A 23,661-nucleotide genomic window follows, 5' to 3' on the forward strand; every position below is an offset into this window, starting at 1 on the left:
TCCGGCTCAGAATTAAATGACTGTGAGTAAAATGACAAAGTAGAACTTCATAGAGATGTTTACAAATGTTGGCGCTAAACACATGCAGAGCAGGTTAGAGACTATGAAACCAGGGAAATTAGAAAGGCTCAAAAAAAAAAAAAAAAACAAACAAAAAAAAACATTGGTGCTATACACATGTGGAGAAAGTTAAAAGGATATGAAAGTAGGAAAATTAGAAAATATAAAAAAGTAAAGATCGCAGTAACGCAAACAAACAAACTGCCTCATTTAACTATGCACCAGTCTAACTTTGGTTTTGCACAATAATTACTACACTATTGCACCTTAACACTTAATTCTACTTCATTCACATAATTTTACTTATTTATTATGTTCTACTATACTGTTATCTTTCGATCTATGACTTTTTGTTAATCTAACTGATATTCTTCTAACTTTGCACAGTTTTTGATAAGCGGATCAGGATGCATTTCACTGTGTGTTGTCCTGTATAACTATGCATGTGACAAATAAAGAATCTTGAGAATTTCAAAAACGGAGTTTACCGCACATGCATTTATTGGTTACTTTGTTAATGTATATATATTTATCTGTCTGCTTATTTAAAAACCTAAATTTACCCCAGGAGTCAAAAACATTCTGTCTAGCCCTTGTACAAAAAACCTAGACAAAAGCTGGGGTATCACTTTGGTAACCCCATGTACTTTTGGAACTGTGACAGGAAAATAGCACGACTTTACAGACAGGAGTCCAATGCAGAACTCTACTTACTTTGTAAAAAAAAAAATAATTAAATGCTGATGATGTAGATCGTGAAACTAATGAAATAGCAACAATTCAAAGAAAAAACAATCTTAAAAGTGTGTATGCGGAAAACCAAATACGGGGGGTTGGCGAGTGAAGCGAGCAGGGGGCGAAGCCCCCTAGTCTACAAAATAGATAGAACAGACATACTATATCACAATAATTTGTTTACTGTCACATCTTTATTGATCAAACTTACCTCTAAGAATTACATGAAGATGAGTTTTCCAATCAGGTGTACTAGGTATATAATGTTAATGTGCTTCCTGCTCTTCACAACATATATGTGGTGGAGGGCAACATGGACAGATCAAGAGTGATATGTTGCTAAAACTCTAAAACCAGGAAGTACTACACCAAACAAGAAAACCAACTGTAAAGAACTAGGCCTCCATTATTCAACGGACAGAGAGACAGTTCATTAATAGAAGAAATGTAGTACTGCTGTTTTCCTAAGAGTATACATCTTAAAGACTTCCTCTCTTACCCAAATTTTATGGCACTAGCCGACGGCCACCATAGCATATGGCGGTGTAAGAATAGGAACGGACAACGGTGAGAAAGGAATTCAGAAATCAAGAAGAAATAAATACTTCTTGAAAGACGCAGTGCGCATGTAGAATTTCTGGCCAAACAGGATTACATGTGAAAGTGATAAATAAATCAGGCTTTCCGAATTTACGTACTATGGACATGGCATCCTGATAGTTTTGTTGCATGTATCTTGGACTTCCTGGAAATGTGGACGGTAATATGAACATTTTGCCTACAGGTACGCTATTTTCAGCATTTGCTTGCAGTGCGTCTAATAGTTCCACGCACAGATTTTGTTGATGTAATCTAAGATAGTTGAGACGCGCACCCTCTGTTTTAACATACGCATCTACGACGTACTGTTGGAATAGTTTGCCGCTGGAGTGCAAAATACTAAATGTATTCCTCATTGATAATCTGTATTCGTAAAATTGGCATTGAGTAAGCCTTATTCACTTGGCGGTTCTTTTATCGGGAACATGTTGTAAATCTTTGTGCCAGCCAATGTCTCCATAAGGGAATAAAAGTGGGTAAACCATAGGATCGCAATTCATAATGAGCGTGGAAATCTGTTTACAGGAGTTGCCTATGGGATAGATGCAAATGTCCCTTTCGGCAGGCGTTTTGCCATCTTCTCTGACGAAAATCGCTGCAACATCGGTGTGACATGTCGGGGCATTGTATCGTCGTAAATCCTGCCTAGGGTTTTCCTTGGAAACCATTCGTACAGATGCTGTTGGATTGGACTGACAAATTTCATGCATGTGTTTGTATGATTTAGTGAAGCGGTTGATGGTTCTGAGCATGGAATCTAGCTGGAGAAGTAAATTTTCGCTGCATGCAGAGTTTGCTTTATTTTGTAAGCGCACTTCAGTAGCTTGCGCTGTGTCAAAAACATACAACTGTCCATATCCTGGAGAGGTAGAAGTGTTAAGAGTATAGTGGAGAGATTTGGTGATAAATTTGCCCGTGTATTTTAAAATAGTATGGTCCGTGGCCAGGAGGTTGAGTTATCTGTGCACCCATGGAAGCAAATGCTAGAGAATGTGTTCACGATAATTTTTAGCTTCTGATGTTTGCTGTGTAAGAAGCTGTTGTAAAGACACAGGTGGCTCCCGCAAAGGTGGTAAAGCTACTTTACCGTTGTGGCAGCACCTCGAGTACTTGTTGGATGTATTACGCTCAGTAGGCCAGTAAAGTGTATGACATGGAAGAGGACGAATAGGAATCGAGAAATTCCGTGTCGGCTGCGTGTGGGCGGGACTGGTTTTGAAGTGGAAGCAGGACGAACCAGAAGAGAAATATATATAAGAGATGATCAAAAACAAGTCACTCATACAATACAAATCCATGCAAAATAAATTAAAACAGTTTTGTAGAGGGGAATGGTTCAAAAGATATACTAAATACTGTGCAGATCTGATCAGTGGCTACAGTTTTTGGTTGAGGGCAATGCTGTTAATTGAGTCGGTGCGTGTTTGGAATTAGTCTCATTACTAGCATGGACCGATAAACCCATTTGCAGTTTGTGAATGGGATAGGCATACAGTTTTATGACCGTTTCGAAATGGTTCAACTGTATAAACAAACTTAAGCAAAACAAGACATAAGAAATAAAAGAACTTTTCTTTACTTTGCAATATCTATTTTTTCGTGTGAACTGTTTTACTTTGAACTTTTACTAAAGCTTTTAAAAATGAAGATATTTGGGGCTGTGGAATCATTTCAATATGTCACACTACTCTTAGAATCCCATGAAGCAAACTAAAGCTGCAGAACTTTGGTAATTATGCGACAACGCAGTTACAATAAGAAATTGTGATTTTTTTCAGTTGTTATTGTCTTAATTGTTTCCTGAACGGAAATAGCAATTCACATATGTCAATAATCACTTTCGGTAATAACTTTCCAAGGTGAACCCACACCCCTAGCTCTGAAGTGTGCTGCTGAGGAAGATGAGCTGATCTCATCTCATCATTTTTTCTTCTTAACACTAGAATTACCCGAGCCTACGAAAAAACTCGTAGATCCGTCCCACCTTAAATCGATTCGCACCACTCCATCAGCGTCTTTTGTCCTGTAAATGTGTCGATAAGCAACAAGCAGCCTGCTATCACATCCCCCACCGCTGCAAAGTTTTCTCAGCTCAAGTCTGTTTCATCATTTTTGTTTTAACGATGTGTTTACTGTACATAGATTGTTGTAGACACGGAACACACATGAAATGCATGTGTTCCAAATAATGATATAGTATTTATAAAAGGTGTCATTTTGCTTGACTTCTCACTTTACACAACTCTAAGCAACTGACACGCAGGTAAACAGACTTTAGTTGAGAAAACTGTGCGGCGGTGGGGGATGTGATAGCAGGCTGCTTGCTGCTTATCGACACATTTACAGGACAAATACGCTGATGGAGAGGTGCGAAGCAATTTAAGGTGGGACGGATCTGCGAGTCTTTTCGTAGGCTCTGGTATTTCTAGTGTTAAACTGAGACAGATTTGCTATTTTGCAATATGTGTGTGATCTCAATACTTGATAACTTGAAAAATAGATGTATTTGTAAATTTTAAGCTTTTTTCCCCCCACAATGGGACTCCATTATAAAACAGAAGAGCGAACAAGTTATTTTTGAAAATTGATAAAATATGCTTCACTTTAGAATGCAAAATCACACTGCAAATTAACATACACCTTAATTGTGAAAAAGTAATTGAGTTAAAAATATCCAAACTTAACTCTGATACCTTGTGCAAGGTGGAAAACAGCCTTGGATAGGTTGCCAGTCCTTCGAAGGGCCCATGCACACTTATATCCATATTCAAAGTCACATTTGTACATGGCTGGTTTGAACTTGCCAATTAATCCAACTAGAATACCTCTAGAACCTCTCTCTAAAGACTTATGTAATATTTTATCGCTCTTTAGACTGAAATGAATAACATTTTTTGATATTAAACTGTATAAAATTTTAAACATTAATTTAGTAGGTATTTACAGACCATTTTTACTAAAGTAATGACATTAAAAAAAACAAAAAAACTTGCAGATTTATAATAAACCTAAATGTATTGCTATAATTGTAGCAAATAAACTTACTCAATATGTAAAATATTACTCTCCTAAACTGTCATGAACTTATGAAAATGAATAAAATACCATTTAATTGTTAGACCAAATTAACAGTTATAATACGCTATAGTAGAAAATGTATGCAAAGTAGGATAACTTTAACAAGAGTAAATTTAAACTGTTTTTCTTAAGTACATGAATCATACAGAGCACTTAAACTTACTTAATCATTTCAAAAAGCTTGGGATCCGACACTTTGATGTTTCTTGCCATGTTCCAGGAAAGGTGAATCATGGGAACAATAGACTTTACACTTTGAAGTTTATTCCACTCATATCTCTCTACAGCAAGTTTATACTGGTGTGCTGTTAAAACATTTTACAAGAAATTAAAAAAAAAAACCATTAAATAAATTTATATCAAAGTCACTTAATATGAAACAAAAATTCATTCAAAGTAAACCTAAAAAATGTCATTACAAAAACTTTCTTGTATTTTGGCAGCAAAACAACCTTAATTATAACAAACCAATTTCAGTATAAAATCTAATATCAGAACAGAAACTAACAGTGTAGGGATTCTGAGTGCTAAATTGGTATTAGCATCTGATTTCCTTGAGTTAACAATAACAGACAATAAATGCTTTAAGAAGAGGTTATGTCCAAAAGCTAATTACAGATACAAGGATTTGCTGAACTAAATAACTTCTTTACATGTTAAAGATTTCGGAAACTGAAAATTCACAAAAAGCACAAGCAGCTTCAGTTAGTGTGTTTATTTGTGAACCATATGACGCCGACTGGTGTGGCTGGCCGTCTGTCCATCTCGCTAATCTATGTTTTAACTTTGTTTTTATGTATTAGTTTCTCTCAACGGCCACTGTCCTATGATCGTGATTCTTTACTTAACATATTTTCTTGCTTGCTTTCCTCTCAATTTTCATCTCCTGATGGGATGCCTGCGAGTCGTCTATGACCCATCTTTCTACTGCACAGGACTCCATCCCTGGTCCATAGGCACTGGATACCGGATTTCATTTCTTCATCTCAAGGCGGCATCACTATTCCTCGGTGTGCTCTCAGGGAGTAAACGCTGCTAATCTTCGCACGCTCACCCGTGTTCCTCATACAGCAAGCTCTTCTACTTCCATCAAGGCTGCTCTCTTGAACACAAGATCAGTGTCTAATAAAACTTTTATTCTGCAAGACTTTATTATCTCAAATAAACTGGATTTCTTTTTCATCACTGAGACCTGGATTGTAAATGGTGACTCTTCATGTTTTACTGACTTGGTACCATCAGGTTATTCATTTTGAAACTCTCCTTGGCTGACTTGTCGTGGTGGGGGCATTGCCACTGTTTTTAAAAGTATGTTCTTGTGTCGGAGCCTTACAAGGGGTCCATTTAGCAGCTTCTAACTGCAACTTTTCGAAGTTTGCCGCTCCCCTTCTTTCTTGTTTCCTGTGGTTTATAGACCTCCTGTAATTAATATCTTCATTTCTGAATTCTCTGATCTCCTGGCTGATATTACCCTCTCCCATGACAAAGCATTTATTGTTGGTGATTTTAACATACACGTTTGTTGTCAATCGAAACCTTTGGTTGATGACTTTTTATCATTATTGGACTCATTTGATTTTATCCAGCATATTAATATGCCATCTCACTCTCTCGGTCACACCCTTGATCTCGTTCTTACACGTGATATTTCAGTTAATAATATTGATTTATGTGATGTTTCATTTACTGATCACTTTTCTATAATGATGGATTTGAATATTACTGTTGATGTTCCTACTACTAGTTGTGCTCCACGCTGTTCTCGCTTTTTAAATTCTTCTATTATATTCGATTTTAAAACCATATTCTCTAATCGTGATGTACATGTCCAATATGATGGTATCGAAGATTCTGTCTTAGAATTCAATACTTGTTGTAAAACGGATTTACACTCAACTGCTCTGCTCAAGATACGCTGTAATAAGGGAAGACCTGCTCCCTGGCTAAATGAAACTATGCGACCGCTACGCCGCGCCTATCGAACTGCGGAACAGCGTTGGAAAAAAAAAAATTGACTGATTGTTTCTAAACAGATTTTTAGGAATTCTCTATTCAACTTCCAGGTTGCAGTTAAGAAAGCTAAAACATGATTTCTTCGCTGATTTAGTATCCTGTCATTCTAAGAATCCTAGGGTCTTATTTAATTCAATTAATGCAGCCATTCACCATCCTTCTGTGACAGGATTAAATAGTACTGTTCTTTCATGTGAGCAGTTTCTTTCATTCTTTGTCAGTAAAACTGATACAATTCACTGTGGTATTGTTCCAACTGGCTATGAACTTCCTACTGTTAATCATGGCATTTTCTTGGAATCTTTTGATCTTGTCTCACTTTCACAGTTAAAAAGTACTATTGACACCCTTAAACCTACTCTCAGTCCTCTTGATATTGTACCACCACAAATCTTAGTGGAAGCCTTTGATGTTTTGGGTCCATCTTTACTAGCCATTATGAATGGTTCTATTAGTGAGGTGGTTGTGCCTTCATTTTTTAAACATGCTGCGGTGCATCCCTGTCTAAAAAAGGCAGAATCAGATCCTGGAGTTTTAGCCAATTTTCGCCCGATTTCCCAATTGCCATTTCTGGCTAAAATATTAGAAATAATTATTTATAATCAATTGGTTGATCACCTTAACTCCAATAATTTATTTGAGATCTACCAATCTGGCTTTAGGTGTTATCATGGTGTTGAGACGGCCCTCCTGAAAGTATTCAATGACATCTCTATTATTACTGATTCAGGCCCCCAGAACCTTCAACAGCGATGCATGTAACTAGTTTCTTCAAACAGGAGGCTTTTCTACTAAGTATTAAATTTCAGTAAGCACGTTCAATACTTTTTCCCTGTGTCATTCCATTTTATTACACATAATTTATGGAGTTATTTGTTTTCATTTGTTTGTTATGTGTGGATTACTCGAGTTATTACCGACATCTGGTGAAAATTTTACGTGAATCAAAATAAAACGGAGGTGCTTATAGAGGGTCCATCAACTAAAACCCAAATTGGTCTTGGACTTCTCGGCTCTTTCTCTGTCTTTTCCAAAACTCAGTCCGCAATCTTGGTGTTGTCTTTGGCAGTAACCTCTCTTTTAAGAAACGGGTTAATTCTGTAGTCAAGATTTGCTTTTTCCAGCTTTGTCTTTTGGGTGAGATCAAGCCTTTTTTATCTTCTAGGTATCTTGAGAAAGCTACTCATGCTTTTATCTTTTCTCGCCTTGATTACTGCAACTCGCTGTATTCTGGGATTAGCAAATCCCTGATATGCAAGTTACAGTTAGTCCAGAATGCTGCCGCTCGTTTTCTGGTTGGGGCAAGAAAGTCTGATTCTGTTTCTCCAATATTAGCTTCTTTACACTGGCTGACTGTCAATTTTGGAATTGATTTTAAAATCTTGTTGCTAGTTTTTAAACCTTTACCTGGGCTTGCTCCTGCCTATTTATCTGAATTGTGTGCCTTACACCAGCCATCTAGAGTGATTAGATCTTCTGGTCAGTTGTCTCTTGTTGTCCCTCATACCAAGTGTAAAACTAAGGGGGACTGGGCTTTTGCAGCTGCTGCTGCTCTTCGCCTGTGGAACTCTTTACCTCATTACATAAAGGAGTCGTCTACAATTGAACTGTTCAAAACAAGATTAAAGACTCATTTCTATTCACTTACTTTCCGTGACCTTCAGTAATACTGATGGTTTCCTCACTGTGATTATATAATCTTACTTCTATTTATTATTTATTTTATTTATGTTCATTTATTTTATTTCAATTTATGTTATTTATGTTAATTGTATGTTTTTTTTTTCTTCTTTTATTGTAAAGCACTTTGGACACAGCATTCCTATGTTGTTTTAAAGGTGCTATATAAATAAATTGAGATTGAACAACTTACTGAAAGGTCATTTGTCTAACACTGATACTGGATGAATTAAAAAAATGCCTGTATAAAAACAAACTTCACTATTGCAGAGCATTATTCATTGTCATGTCACTGTACAAATTCTATTACAAATAACCACAAAGAGTGATATCATGGCTGAAGATGGTCCAGATAGGGTTGACACAGGAAAAGTGTTGTATGAAAGTTGGAATCACAATGACCGAACTTCAGTTCCATTTTTTTCAAGCAGTTTTTCCTCTCTCTATCCCAACAAAACAACTTATAACTGAATACAAGTATGATACCATGTGTTGAAGATGGCCAAAAGGGGTGTAAAAAAAAAAACTAAAAAGTTTTTAGATAAGAAACAGCATACTGAACTGGTTATATACTGATAAATACAAATTCCCAAAAACATAGTGTACTCTGGGCTTGATTCTTGTTAAATTAAGAGATGGAGGGTAACGCCTTTCCCCGATTTGTGCAAAATCTTGTAGAGAGCTTTATCTGGCAGATGTGAAAGAATGTTTACTACAATAAGTAATTTCTTTGTTCAGATGCTACTCTCTCTCATATTCCTTTATAAATTTAGCCATGACTTATGGATGCAGGCAGTACTGTAGTTACAACATTAGCATAAAAATTATGAGGGGTCAGTGATCAGTTGGCTCCTTTCTTCAGAAAGATTGAAATTTTGCTTTCACATATGTTCTGTCACTTGTGCTCCACACCATCTGAGGCTGGTCTCAATATTGCACCCATGTGAAAGTCTGTTAAAATTACCCTTTGGAGTAGAAGGCTTTTTTTTTTTTTTTTGTTAATGCCACATAGCATGGATCTAGTGCTTGTAATGGGTTATAAATGAAAAAGTAGACAATTTACTGTTGGTTTCACAGATGATGCACGTGAGTCCAACCTTCTGGATGATAACTGGTGCTAACTTATTTCTGTTAAGGAGTTATAGCCTTTGTTTTATAATAAAATTGTAGTGTATTACTGAATCATAATGACCTTCTCTTAAATCATTTTGAGTGCTTATTAATACAACTATACCAGGCATATGCAGTTCAATTTAATAAATACATTAATTTATCCAAGATAAATGTTAAGCTTATCTAAAGGTACTGTATGTTTTAAGAACAGATATATATCATCACCAACTTTTTAAGCCATCTAGGTTAAATTCAGCCTTATTAAGCCCTTCTCTCATTCAAGTCTCTAAAGCACTGCATAGTTTAATGTGACCTGCAATCACTGGAAAGCTATCAAATTGTTCACACACAAAAACTCTGCTATTACACTCCTCTTTTTTGACCATACTTTTACTACTGAAAGAACCTCTTTGGTCAACCTTTGAATTTTATGCAATATTCCTCTGCAGATTTTTTTTTTTTTTTTTTTAACTATTTCAATCCCTTTAAAATCTGTCATCATGTGCTGTATTATATTACTGTCACAAAACTATGGGAAATATACAAATAAGAATCCTATTGCACTGTATATATAATGGGGAAAATAAGTATTGAACATGACAACTTATTTCTCAGTAAATATATTTCTAATGGGGCTTTTGACATGAAATTTTCACCAGATGTTGGTAATAACCCAAGTAATCCAGAAGTACAAAGAAATCAAAACAATCAAAACAAATAAAATCCATAAATTATGTGTAATAACAAAGGGAAAAAGTACTGAACACATGAAGAAAAGAAGGTGCAAAAAGGCAAGCAAAGCCAAGAAACCAGGTGAAATCTGTCAGTATTTAGAAAGCAATCCTGACCCCTATCAAATTAATATCAGCTGGTTTAGTCCTAATTGCCTATAAGCTAAAAAAAGGGTTCTCATTACCAAGGTGTCAGACAAGAAGCATTGCATGATGGGTTTAAGCAACAAGCTCTCTCAAGATCTTCACAACCTTATTGCTGCAAAACATACTGATGGCATTGGTTACAGACATTATGTCTAAACTTCTAAATGTTCCAGTGAGCACTGTTGGGGCCATAATCCAGAAGTGGAAAGAACATCATTTCACCATAAACCAGTCACGACCAGGTGCTCCTCGGAAGATTTCTGACAGAGGAGTCAGAAGAATAATCAGAAGAGTTGTCCAAGAGCCAAGGACCACTCACGGAAAGCTTCAGAAAGACCTGGAATTAGCAGGTACAGTTGTTTCAAAGAAAACAATAAGTAATTCACTCAACTGCCATGGCCTCTATGCACGCTCACTGCGCAAGACTCCACTGTTGAAGAAAAAGAATGCTGAAGCTCATTTAAAGTTTGCTGCACAACATTTGGCTAAGCCAATGAAATACTGGGAGAATAGAGTCTGGCCAGATGAGACCAAAATTGAACTCTTTGGATGTCATTGTACACACCATGTTTGGAGGAGAAATGGCACTGCACATCGCACCAAAAACACCATACCAACAGTGAAGTTTGGAGGTAGGAACATCATGGTGTGGGGCAGTTTTTCAGCATATGGTATTGGCAGACATCATATAATTGAAGGAAGGATAAATGGAGAAATGTATCGGGACATTCTTCATAAGAATCTGCTACCATCTACCATGATGCTGCAAGATGAAACAAGGGTGGACATTTCAGCAAGACAATGATCCCAAAGACACAGCCAAGGAAACTCTCAATTGGTTTCAGAGAAAGAAAATAAAGTCGCTAGAATGGCCCAGTCAATCACCCGACTTGAATCCAATTGAAAATCTATGGAAAGAACTGAACATTAGAGTTCATAGAAGAGGCCCCTGGAACCTTCAACAGCGATGCATGTAACTAGTTTCTTCATACAGGAGGTATGAAGTATTAAATTTCAGTAAGCATGTTCAATACTTTTTCCCTGTGTCATTCCACTTTATTACACATAATTTATTGACTTATTTGTTTTGATTTGTTTGTTATGTGTGGATTACTTGAGTTATTACCGACATCTGGTGAAAAGTTTACATCAATAGCCCCATTAGAAATATATTTACTGAGAAAAACGTTGACGCAATACTTATTTTCCCTGTCAATAAACTTAAACTTCATGGATGGATCATGATAATTTTAAGGCTAATGAATGTTAAAGTTTCAACAAAAAAGGAATTTAAATTGCAATGGAAAGAAGCACATAAATTAAATATTTGTTCAGCTTTAAACTAAAGAAGAAAGAGGTACCTGTTAGTGGTCCAACATTCCATGCAATATTATTGCACCAGCCAATTGCCTGAACCCAGTGTATCGTGCCAGCATTCACCCATACAAGATCTCCAGGACGCTGGATAAAGCGATAGACAGGAATATTTGCCTCATACAAATCTTCTAAGTTAGGCCACCAGGAACCCATTAAAAAATTGATATTATTCCTGTAGAGGAGGAGAACATGAAAAAGACATATTTAATCAAAAAAATTCATAAAGTTATGAAAACATTAGTGTTTACAAAGGGGAAGTTTCAGAATTACACCAAAGAGGAAAAAAAGTGTATGGCTAAAAGACGTAAATTTATTTTAACACTTACTGAAAAATACATACTTTTTGAAAACAGGGTTATAAAAATTCATTTGACAGAAAAAAGTGAAATGAGAAAATATATGAAGAAATTGCTGCGGTGGGTTGGCACCCTGCCCGGGATTGTTTCCTGCCTTGTGCCCTGTGTTGGCTGGGATTGGCTCCAGCAGACCCCCGAGACCCTGTGTTCGGATTCAGCGGGTTGGAAAATGGATGGATGAAGAAATTGTTTAAACTGAAAACAGGTATAAAATAAATTAATGTAAGGCACCGAAACTGAAGCACTGTTGTGAGCGGATGACCCCTGCATCCCGGGAGCCTCTGGAACCTGCCACCGCTGGTAACATATCTGAGGGATGAGTCAGAGGATGAGGACACTCAACTCAAAGCAAGGAGTGGGTGCAACAGTGAACATAGTGCTTTTATTAAAACCACCAAAAAAGTGTACAAAATATTCAGTGCTATCTTCAATAAATTTATAATCCTTAAAAACAGGTGACAATCTGTGAAATTAAAAATCAGAATTAAAAAACAAGAGTAAACCAGCAGTCATCAGGTTCTTCATGCTCTGTCAGACAAGCACAGTGCAACTCCTCAGTCTCTCCAGCTCACCACCCACTGCTCGCTCAGCTGACAGACACACTAGCAACTGCGGTCCATACCTTCTGACCCCCAGTCTTAGCTGCCTCGAGCGGCAGCGGCCTTACTGTTCAGGGTCGGTTGGCCTCCAGTCTTCCTTCTTGCTTCCCTGGCGTACCTCAGATCCCCGGGGTAGGACTCCCTCTTGATTGCATCCAATCCTCACCAATACTGAGTGGGGATAATATGCCCCTAGAGCGCCAATCCTTTGCTCCTTCATGGGCTCCTGGCCATGCTGCCCTTCAACGCTATGGCTGGCTGGCTCGTCCTGCTTCTTCCCACATATGCTATTCTCAGGGCTGTTTTCTTTCTTTTCTTTCTTGTTCTTTTTTTTCCTGTGCTGGCTCTAATGCCTCCATGGGTGCAGCATCTCAATCGCACACCACAGAAGGTAGATGAAACAACTGACACTTATGTGCAGGTGTGTCTCGCTTCAACTACCTCACCAACCTACTGCAGCTGTGCAAGCATGCACAACCACAGAGATTGAGCTGGCCAGTTATTTATTTATTTATTTAAAAATGAGCCACTAAAATGTTAAGCCACGGTCCCACAGTAGTTATCTTCAACATTAAGTGGGTGTTTTTTAAACACTAAAACCTTAAATTATACTCTGAATTGTGTCAATAACAAGAAAAAGCCCATCTTCATTTGCCAAGTAATTGAAAATGGATGAATGAATCCACAAAAATACAAAAACAAAAAGGAAAAAAAGTGTGAATTTCCATCCACCAGGCATTCACAAGGTTCTGCAGAACAGAAGCGTAGGCTTCAAAAAACAAACCAAGTCTAGATGGAGTGTTAAATTCATTATCCAATACATATACACTAGTCACGAGAGAAAATTTTGTCGTATCAATTTTTTTCATACAAAATACTGCCAATAAACATGACTGAAAGGAAACACAAAGGTAAACACAAATACCTTCCATCAAAAGCAGGGAATTTAAAAATATGATTGAAAAACAAGACTAAATGTATAACATACCATTTTAGCAGAACTTTCACTCATCATCTGTAAATGATATGTGCACAACAGAGGCTTCATTTCACAGAAAAGTGGGCTAGGAGTCCAGACTACAGGTGCTGGTCATAAAATTAGAATATCATGACAAAGTTGATTTATTTCAGTAATTCCATTCAAAAAGTGAAACTTGTATATTAGATTCATTCATTACACACAGACTGATGTATTTCAAATGTTTATTTCTTTTAATGTTGATGATTATAACTGACAACTAATGAAAGTCCCAAATTCAGTATCTCGGAAAATTTGAATATCAATTAAGACCAATGCAAAAAAAAGGATTTTTAGAAATGTTGGCCAAATGAAAGGTATGAACATGAAAAGTATGAGCATGTGCAGCACTCAATATTTAGTTGGGGCTCCTTTGGCCTGGATTACTGCAGCAATGCGGCGTGGCATGGAGTCAATCAGTCTGTGGCACTGCTCAGGTGTTATGAGAGCCCATGTTGCTCTGATAGTGGCCTTCAGCTCTTCTGAATTGTTGGGTCTGGCGTATTGCATCTTCCTCTTCACAATACCCCATAGATTTTCTATGGGGTTAAGGTCAGACAAGTTTGCTGGCCAATCAAGAACAGGGATACCATGGTCCTTAAACCAGGTACTGGTAGCTTTGGCACTGTGTGCAGGTGCCAGGTCCTGTTGAAAAATGAAATCTGCATCTCCATAAAGTTCGTCAGCAGCAGGAAGCATGAAGTGCTCTAAAACTTCCTGGTAGATGGCAGCGTTGACCTTGGACCTCAGAAAACACAATGGACCAACACCAGCAGATGACATGGCACCTCAAACCATCACTGACTGTGGAAACTTTACACTGGACCTCACGCAACGTGGATTCTGTGCCTCTCCTCTCTTCCTCCAGACTCTGGGATCTTGATTTCCAAAGAAAATGCAAAATTTACTTTCATCAGAGAACATAACTTTGGACCACTTAGCAGCAGTCCAGTCCTTTTTGTCTTTAGCCCAGGCGAGACGCTTCTGACGCTGTCTCTTGTTCAAGAGTGGCTTGACACAAGGAATGCGACAGCTGAAACCCATGTCTTGCATATGTTTGTGTGCGGTGGTTCTTGAAGCACTGACTCCAGCTGCAGTCCACTCTTTGTGAATCTCCCCCACATTTTTGAATGGGTTTTGTTTCACAATCCTCTCCAGGGTGCGGTTATCCCTATTGCTTGTACACTTTTTTCTACCACATCTTGTCCTTCCCTTCGCCTCTCTATTAATGTGCTTGGACACAGAGCTCTGTGAACAGCCAGCCTCTTTAGCAATGACCTTTTGTGTCTTGCCCACCTTGTGCAAGGTGTCAATGGTCGTCTTTTGGACAACTGTCAAGTCAGCAGTCTTCCCCATGATTGTGTAGCCTACAGAACAAGATTGAGAGACCATTTAAAGGCTTTTGCAGGTGTTTTGAGTTAATTAGCTGATTAGAGTGTGGCACCAGGTGTCTTCAATATTGAACCTTTTCACAATATTCTAATTTTCTGAGATACTGGATTTGGGACTTTCATTAGTTGTCAGTTATAATCATCAACATTAAAAGAAATAAACATTTGAAATACATCAGTCTGTGTGTAATGAATGAATCTAATATACAAGTTTCACTTTTTGAATGGAATTACTGAAATAAATCAACTTTGTCATGATATTCTAATTTTATGACCAGCACCTGTAAATGTTTTGCACATTTAATTGATTTAGTGAGTTGCATCCTCTGGGGAGTACAGTGAAACACAATTCTGTTCCATAAACGTTCTGATAAATCTGCATACTCATGATATACTCAAACAGCTCTCATGAGCCATGAATGTAAAAACGAGTGATTGAAACACTGTTACACATTGCACTGACAATGATTTATAAACAGAGGTATAGTATATTACAGCAAGGAAGTATTATACAATGGGTTCTCAGTGCTTGGTTTTCTGTTTAAATCATGCTTGTCGATGGCAAGTCTGTTTTCACTGAGTGAGTTTTTTTCGCTGCATGGGATATAGTCATAGCTTAATGCATAAATCAGACATTCTTATTTTTCCTAAAAGGAAATATAACATTATGAGTTTATAGACCCAATCAGGACTCACAGTTAACAGGCCAATAAAGCATTCAACCAGGAAATAAAAGAACAACCACTATTAGAGCAATGTTTCATATCAAGAACTTGAACCTTCCCACTTAAAAAAAAAACTTTACATTTAAAGAATTGATACCTTTATGAGAATATGTAAATATTGGCATCAAAACAATAAAACAAATTTAGGAAAAGAAGTAATGACAAAAATAGAAAGTAAAACACATCAACAAGACAAATTTAAATCATACACCAATCTGACAAACAAAACTGTGTTAAGCTATGTACATACTTTTCACAGAATTCGTTCATGACACCCCAGTAAGGCTCCGGAACAGCAAACCATTCACAATCTCCTGGCCCAATGTTGATATTAACAGAACAAAAATTGTTGTTTTCCTGATGGCCTAAAATACAAATACATTATGTTACAATTTTATTGTATTCACATTTTATTAAAATTTCATTCTCTACAATCAAAGTATCGAAAAAAGAACAAAGCCGTTTTAAATGTTTTAATACAGATAATTGTGTAATTTTGGAACATGTGTATGATAATTCTATTTAGAGATACAGTAAGAGAGGAATTTAAACAGCAATAGTATAGACACATACATCCATCCATCCATTCTCTTCCGCTTATCCGAGGTCGGGTCGCGGGGGCAGATGCCCAGACTTCCCTCTCGCCGGCCAATTCTTCTAGCTCTTCCGGGAGAATCCCAAGGCATTCCCAGGCCAGCCGAGAGACATAGTCCCTCCAGCGTGTCCTGGGTCTTCCCCTGGGCCTCCTCCTGGTTAGATGTGCCCGGAACACCTCACCAGGGAGGTGTTCAAGAGGCATCCTGATCAGATGCCCGAGCCACCTCATCTGACTCCTTTTGATGCGGAGGAGCAGCGGCTCTACTCTGAGTCCCTCGGGGATGACTGAGCTTCTCACCCTATCTTTAAGGGAAAGCCCAGACACCCTACAGAGGAAACTCATTTCAGCTGCTTGTATTCGCGACCTCGTTCTTTCGGTCACTACCCATAGCTCATGACCATAGGTGAGGGTAGGAACATAGATCGACTGGTAAATTGAGAGCTTCGCCTTGCGGCTCAGCTCCTTTTTCACCACGACAGACTGATGCAGAGCCCGCATTACTGCAGATGACGCACCAATCCGCCTGTCGATCTCACACTCCATTCTTCCCTCACTCGTGAACAAGGTCCCGAGATACTTGAATTCCTCCACTTGGGGCAGGATCTCGCTACCAACCCTGAGAGGGCACTCCACCCTTTTCTGGCTGAGGACCATGGTCTCGGATTTGGAGGTGCTGATTCCCATCCCAGCCGCTTCACACTCAGCTGCGAACCGATCCAGAGAGAGCTGAAGATCACGGCCTGATGAAGCAAACAGGACAACGTTATCTGCAAAAAGCAGGGACCCAATCCTGAGTCTACCAAACTGGACCTCCTCAACGCCCTGGCTGTGCCTAGAAATTCTGTCCATAAAAGTTATGAACAGAATTGGTGACAAAGGGCAGCCCTGGCGGAGTCCAACTCTCACTGGAAACAGGTTCGACTTACTGCAGACCAAGCTCTGGTACCGATCGTACAGGGACCGAACAGCCCTTATCAGGGGGTCCGGTACCCCATACTCTCGGAGTACCCCCCACAGGATTACCCGAGGGACACGGTCGAATGCCTTTTCCAAGTCCATAAAACACATGTAGACTGGTTGGGCGAACTCCCATGCACCCTTCAGGACTCTGCTAAGGGTGTAGAGCTGGTCCACTGTTCCGCGACCAGGACGAAAACCACAGTGTTCCTCCTGAATCTGAGGCTCAACTATCCGACGGACCCTCCTCTCCAGAACCCCCGAATAGACTTTTCCAGGGAAGCTGAGGAGTGTGATCCCTCTGTAGTTGGAACACACCCTCCGGTCCCCTTTCTGAAAGAGGGGGACCACCACCCCGGTCTGCCAATCCAGAGGCACTGTCCCTGATGTCCAGGCGATGTTGCAGAGACGTGTCAACCAAGACAGCACTACAACATCCAGAGCCTTGAGGAACTCCGGGCGTATCTCATCCACCCCCGGGGCCCTGCCACCAAGGAGTTTTTTGACCACCTCGGTGACCTCAGTCCCAGAGATGGGGGAGCCCACCTCCGAGTCCCCAGGCTCTGCTTCATCATTGGAAGGCAAGTTAGTGGGACTGAGGAGGTCTTCGAAGTACTGCCCCCACCGACCCACAACGTCCCGAGTCGAGGTCAGCAGTGCACCATCCCCACCATATACAGTGTTGACACTGCACTGCTTCCCCCTCCTGAGATGCCGGACGGTGGACCAGAATCTCCTTGAAGCCGCCCGAAAGTCGTTCTCCATGGCCTCCCCAAACTCCTCCCACGCCCGAGTTTTTGCCTCAGCAACCACCAAAGCCGCACTCCACTTGGCCTGCCGGTATCTATCAGCTGCCTCCAGAGTCCCACAGGACAAAAAGGTCCTGTAGAACTCCTTCAGCTTGACGGCATCCCTCACTGCCGGTGTCCACCAACGGGTCTGGGGATTGCCGCCACGACAGGCACCGACCACCTTACGGCCACAGCTCCAGTCAGCCGCCTCCACAATAGAGGCACGGAACATGGCCCATTCGGACTCAATGTCCCCCACCTCCCTCGGAATGTGGTCGAAGTTCTGCCGGAGATGGGCGTTGAAGTTACTTCTGACAGGGTCTCTGCCAGACATTCCCAGTAGACCCTCACAACACGTTTGGGCCTACCAGGCCTGACTCACATCCTCCCTCACCATCGAAGCCAACTCACCACCAGGTGGTGATCAGTTGACAGCTCCGCCACTCTCTTCAACCGACTGTCCAAGACATGTGGCCGCAAGTCCGATGACATGACCACAAAGTCGATCATCGAGCCGAGGCTTAGGGTGTCCTGGTGCCAAGTGCACATATGATCACCCCTATGCTTGAACACTTTTTTTTTTTTTTAATTTTCTGCTATACCAGTATGAGATACCAGTTAGTTACCAGCAACATGTGGGGACTGGCAAGATCGGGAAAAAAAAAATACGCATTCACTGATTACAAAATGCAAGATGTTATGTGAATGAATATGAAAAATGTTGCATCCGTGCCACAAAGTTTTCCAAAATGTACTATACAGGTCATAAAACGAATAATTCCAAATCTATACTAATGAAAGGCAAAGCCCTCACTGACTGACTGACTCATCACTAATTCTCCAACTTCCCGTGTAGGTGGAAGGCTGAAATTTGGCAGGCTCATTCCTTACAGCTTACTTATAAAAGTTAGGCAGGTTTCATTTCGAAATTCAAAGCTTAACGGTCATAACTGGAACCTCTTTTTTGTCCATATACTGTAATGGACTGCAGCTCGCTGGCCGTGTGAGGCGGAGTTGTGTATCGCGTCATCACGCCTCCCACGTAATCACGTGAACTGACTGTGAACGCAGTACGTAGAAAACAAGGAAGAGCCCCAAAGAGCGCTGAAGAAAACATTCATTACACAATTGAGAAGGCAGCGAAACAATAAGAAGCGAGTGAGTGACGCATACAAGCATATTCATAAGTGCAGCTACTGCAGAAACAAAGCACGGTGTAAACCTAAGTTTAAATTAAGTTTATAGAAACGCTCCCGCTGCCGTTTGCAATACCATGACTGAACGCAGCACATGTGATCACTCATTACACAATTGAGAAGGCAGCAAAACAATAAGAAGCGAGCGAGTGACGCATACAAGCATATTCATAAGTGCAGCTATGGCGGAAACAAAGCATGGTGTAAACCGTAAGTTTAAATTAAGTTTGGCAAGATTGCTTTTCTCCTGTACAACTATATGTTGCATTCTCAACAGTAAGCTTGCACGACTTGGTCATATTACAACCGGAGTGCTGAACTGACAACGTGGTATACAAAGAGAACTATAATAATCGTAATAAACGAACAATAAAACAGCGGAGAACCCGTGGATTAAATAAAAAGGCTGCTTCCTTGGCGAAGCAAGGAAAAAGGATGGCCTTATATGGCGTTCGTTTATAAAGCAGAGGAGAAGCTGTGTAAAGACTGCTTCACAAAAAAACAGAGCACCTTATATGAGCAGGCAGTCAGCTAAAGAAGGGAATCAATAAATAACTATAATCGTAATAAACGAACAAAAAATAGCGGAGAATCCGCGGATTACATAAAGGAAATGGGTACCTGAACAGAACAGTGAGTCTCAAATACCTACACAATAACTATAACAATCGTAATAAACGAACAATAAAACAATACAGAACCGCTAAGCAAGGAGAAAGGACGGCCTTATATGGCGTTCGTTTATAAAACAGCGGACAGGCTGTGTAAAGGCAGCTTCACAAAAAACAGATCCTTAACAAATTGTTATTGGTATATTTTCCCTCAATTTAAAAAGGTTTTCTTTTCTTCTTAATTAAAATTTAAAAGCAATACTTCACCGCTGTGAAGCGCGGGAATTTGGCTATATGCAGTGAGTGTGTACGCCTGATGAGCCCAGAATTAGGGCGAAACACATGTCGCGTACTCTTTGCATTATTTGACAGTAAACTATGGGCGAAACATGTGTCGTGTACTCTTTGCATTATTTGACAGTAAACTATTTTCAACCATTCTATGATCTGCTCCTCACAACTGAGGGCACCGTGGTGGATGTTAGCTGACTTGCTGGCCATCCACAAGCGTTACCTGGTAGGTAACCACCCATACAATCAGATTGTGATTCAGACTACGAATGCCGTGAATGTAATTACCCCAATCTACATGCTGTCAAATAAACGAACCACACACCGTGGCGCAATGTTAGGGGCTTCGCCTCTAGCGCTGACATCCGAGGTTCGATTCCCGTAAGGGAGTGCAGTGAGTGTGTACACCTGATGAGCTCAGAATTAGGGCGAAACACGTGCACATACTCTTTGCATTATTTGACAGTAAACTATTTTCAACCATTCTATGATCTGCTTCTCACAACTGAAGGCACCGTCGTGGATGTTAGCTGACTTGCTGGCCAACCATAAGCGTTACCTGGTAGGTAACCACCCATACAATCAGATTGTGATTCAGACTATGAATGCTGTGTGTGTGTATATATATATATATATATATATATATACTAGCAAAATACCCGCGCTTCGCAGCGGAGAAGTAGTGTGTTAAAGAGGTTATGAAAAAAAAAAGGAAACATTTTAAAAATAACGTAACATGATTGTCAATGTAATTGTGTTGTCATTGTTATGAGTGTTGCTGTGTTTTATATATATAAAATACACACACACACATATAAACATATATATACATATACACATATATATACATATCTACATATATATATATATATATATATATATATATATATATATATATATATACACATATACACATCGACATATCAACATATATATATACCCATATATACACACACACACACGCTTTATGGGTGATGATTGTTTTACTCTTTTTATCTTTATTTTATTTTATTGTAGAATCAACTCCTATCTGCACACAGCAGGGCAGCCGTGGGCGGATGGGTATGGTGTATTCACTCCATGTTATCGTGCATTGCGCTGTCAGTGGTATTTTGATAAAAGAATTTGAACAACATATAAGAAGCGTATAAATTATTAAACAGTAAAACATTAACATTTAAGAAGTAAAGTTACATTAAGTACTACTGCAGTGCCTTCGGGTATACCTCATTTTTTGTTTGCCCATTACATGCTTAAATGTATACATTTTTTGGTGCACCTACCCGAGAACACACGACACATAACCGAGCGTGGGAGAAGCATGGATTTTAAACACGCGTTGAGTTCATCTGCTGGTCTCCCTCGTGGAATAACTGGTAATGTTTGACTAAAATCTACAGCGAGTAAAACGACATTACCTCCTTTTTTTTTTTTTACGATCTCTGAGATCTTGCTTTTTTCGGTTCAAGGCTTCATAAGCTCTTTTATGTTGTATGGTGTACTTATCCCAAACCATCATCTTTGAATGCTGCAAGACTTTCGCCTTGTATGTAGATCGGGGTAATTACATTCATTGCATTCCTAGTCTGAATCACAATCTTGATTGTATGGGTGGTTACCTGGCACTGTAGGGTTGCCACCCGTCCTTTAAAATACGGAATCGTGCCGCGTTTGAGAATGAAATTGCGCGTCCCGTTTTGAATCAATACTGGACGGGATTTATCCCGTATTTTTTTTATCATTTTTTTTTTAAAGCAGCATCTCATGCAAATCATCCCACACGCATTTTATGAAGATGCCTCCTTTCCTACTTTTGATTGGGTAATACTTGATGTCATCGTTAGTTTGATTGGTGTTTTTAACTGTCCAGTGAGGAGGGCGTGTGTTTTAAGTAGAGTCTGCAAAGTGTTGGCACTGAGATGTGGCGTCAGCGCCATAGTTGAAGCCCCTAACGTTGCGGTCAGCAAGTCGGCTAACATCCGCCATGTGCCGTCTTTCAGTTGCGAGAAGCAGATCATAGAATGGTTGAAACTGTTGCCCCTAACGTTGCGCCACGGCGTGTGGTTCGTTTATACCTCGTGTCTTCTCATTAAACTTTTATGTCGCGAATATGTTATTGCAATCCGCAGTGGGAGCGTTTCTATAAATTTAATTTAAACTTACGTTTTACACCGTGCTTTGTTTCCCTTATGAACATGCTTGTATGCTTAACTCGCTCCGTTCTCAATTGTTTAATTAATTTTTTGCTCTTCGCTGTTTGCGGCTGTTCCTCCATTTCCCCCTACTTCGTTCTTTTATCTCGCGAATATGTTATTGCAATCCTTAACGGGAGCGTTTCAATAAACTGATTGAAAATAGTTTTGCATTTACCTTTTTAGTAAAAGGCGAGCTTTTAAGCCTGAGAAATCACCACGTAAATGCACACGTTTAATTGGACATGTGTTAATATGTATGGTTACACGGTATTAAAAGACAGTGAACAACGTCAGTTACCTTTGTTCCCGCGTTTGATAAAAGGTGAGCTTTTAAGCCTGAGAAATCACCCCGTAAATGCACACGTTTAATTGCACATGTGTTAATATGTATGCTTACACAGTATTAAAAGACAGTCAAAAATTAACGTCATTTACCTTCGTTCCCGCGTGTGACTCGTGCTGTAAATGTCTTCCTTGTTTTTAGTTCACGTGATTACGTAGGAGGCGTGATGACGCGATACGTGACTCCGCCTCCTCCATTACAGTGTATGGACAAAAAATATGTTCCAGTTATGACCATTACGCTTTGAATTTCGAAATGAAACCTGCCTAACTTTTGTAAGTAAGCTGTAAGGAATGAGCCTGCCAAATTTCAGCCTTCCACCTACACGGGAAGTTGGAGAATTAGTGATGAGTGAGTCAGTCAGTCAGTGAGTCAGTCAGTCAGTCAGTGAGGGCTTTGCCTTTTATTATTATAGATGTATGTATGTATGTATATATGTATGTCTATATTTATATATATATGTGCATATGTATATATATGTAGATATGTATATATTTATGTGTATATATATATATATATGTACATATGTATATATATATATATATATGTAGATATGTAAATTTGTATATGTATATATATATATATATATATGTGGATGTGTATATGTATGTATATATATGTATATGTAGATATGTGTATATGTAGATATGTATATATATGTATACATGTATATGTATATATATGTTTACATAACCTCTTTAACACACTACTTCTCCGCTGCGAAGCGCGGGTATTTTGCTAGTATCATATATACCTACGTCTGTGTTTTTTTGTTGTTTTGACATCATTCACCATAAGGTGCACTCTAATTCAGCATGAGCAGGAACACTCAATAAAACCGAATAAAAAAATCAAGTGACGGTGAGATACGAAGAAGGCAGATTCGCCAGTGTTTGTGTGTCAGCTTTTATCCCTCCAGATGAGAGAATGTCCAGTTCCATTGTCTCAAAACACCACTCACATTTTCAGTTATTCCGTTTCAAATAAAAAATAACAGTGTCGGATCCCTGGTGTGGTGGTGGTGGGGGGGGGTGGGGGGGGATAGTATGTATCGTG

General features: G+C 39.3%; 1 protein-coding gene across 4 annotated transcripts in view; it reads right to left on the reverse strand.

Annotated features, from left to right (window-relative positions):
• kdm6a (lysine (K)-specific demethylase 6A) overlaps positions 1-23,661 on the reverse strand; it is a 573,573-nt gene that overhangs the window by 18,024 nt on the left and 531,888 nt on the right. For all 4 annotated transcript variants that reach the window (XM_028799755.2, XM_028799753.2, XM_028799757.2 and 1 more), the window contains 3 exons: positions 15,874-15,988; positions 11,519-11,706; positions 4,637-4,778 (listed from right to left, as the gene is read on the reverse strand). In XM_028799755.2, the coding sequence (XP_028655588.1) occupies positions 4,637-4,778; positions 11,519-11,706; positions 15,874-15,988 (445 nt within the window). The remainder of the gene's footprint in view (positions 1-4,636; positions 4,779-11,518; positions 11,707-15,873; positions 15,989-23,661) is intronic.

Source organism: Erpetoichthys calabaricus, chromosome 4 (assembly GCF_900747795.2).
Source record: "Erpetoichthys calabaricus chromosome 4, fErpCal1.3, whole genome shotgun sequence".
Lineage (NCBI taxonomy): Eukaryota > Metazoa > Chordata > Cladistia > Polypteriformes > Polypteridae > Erpetoichthys > Erpetoichthys calabaricus.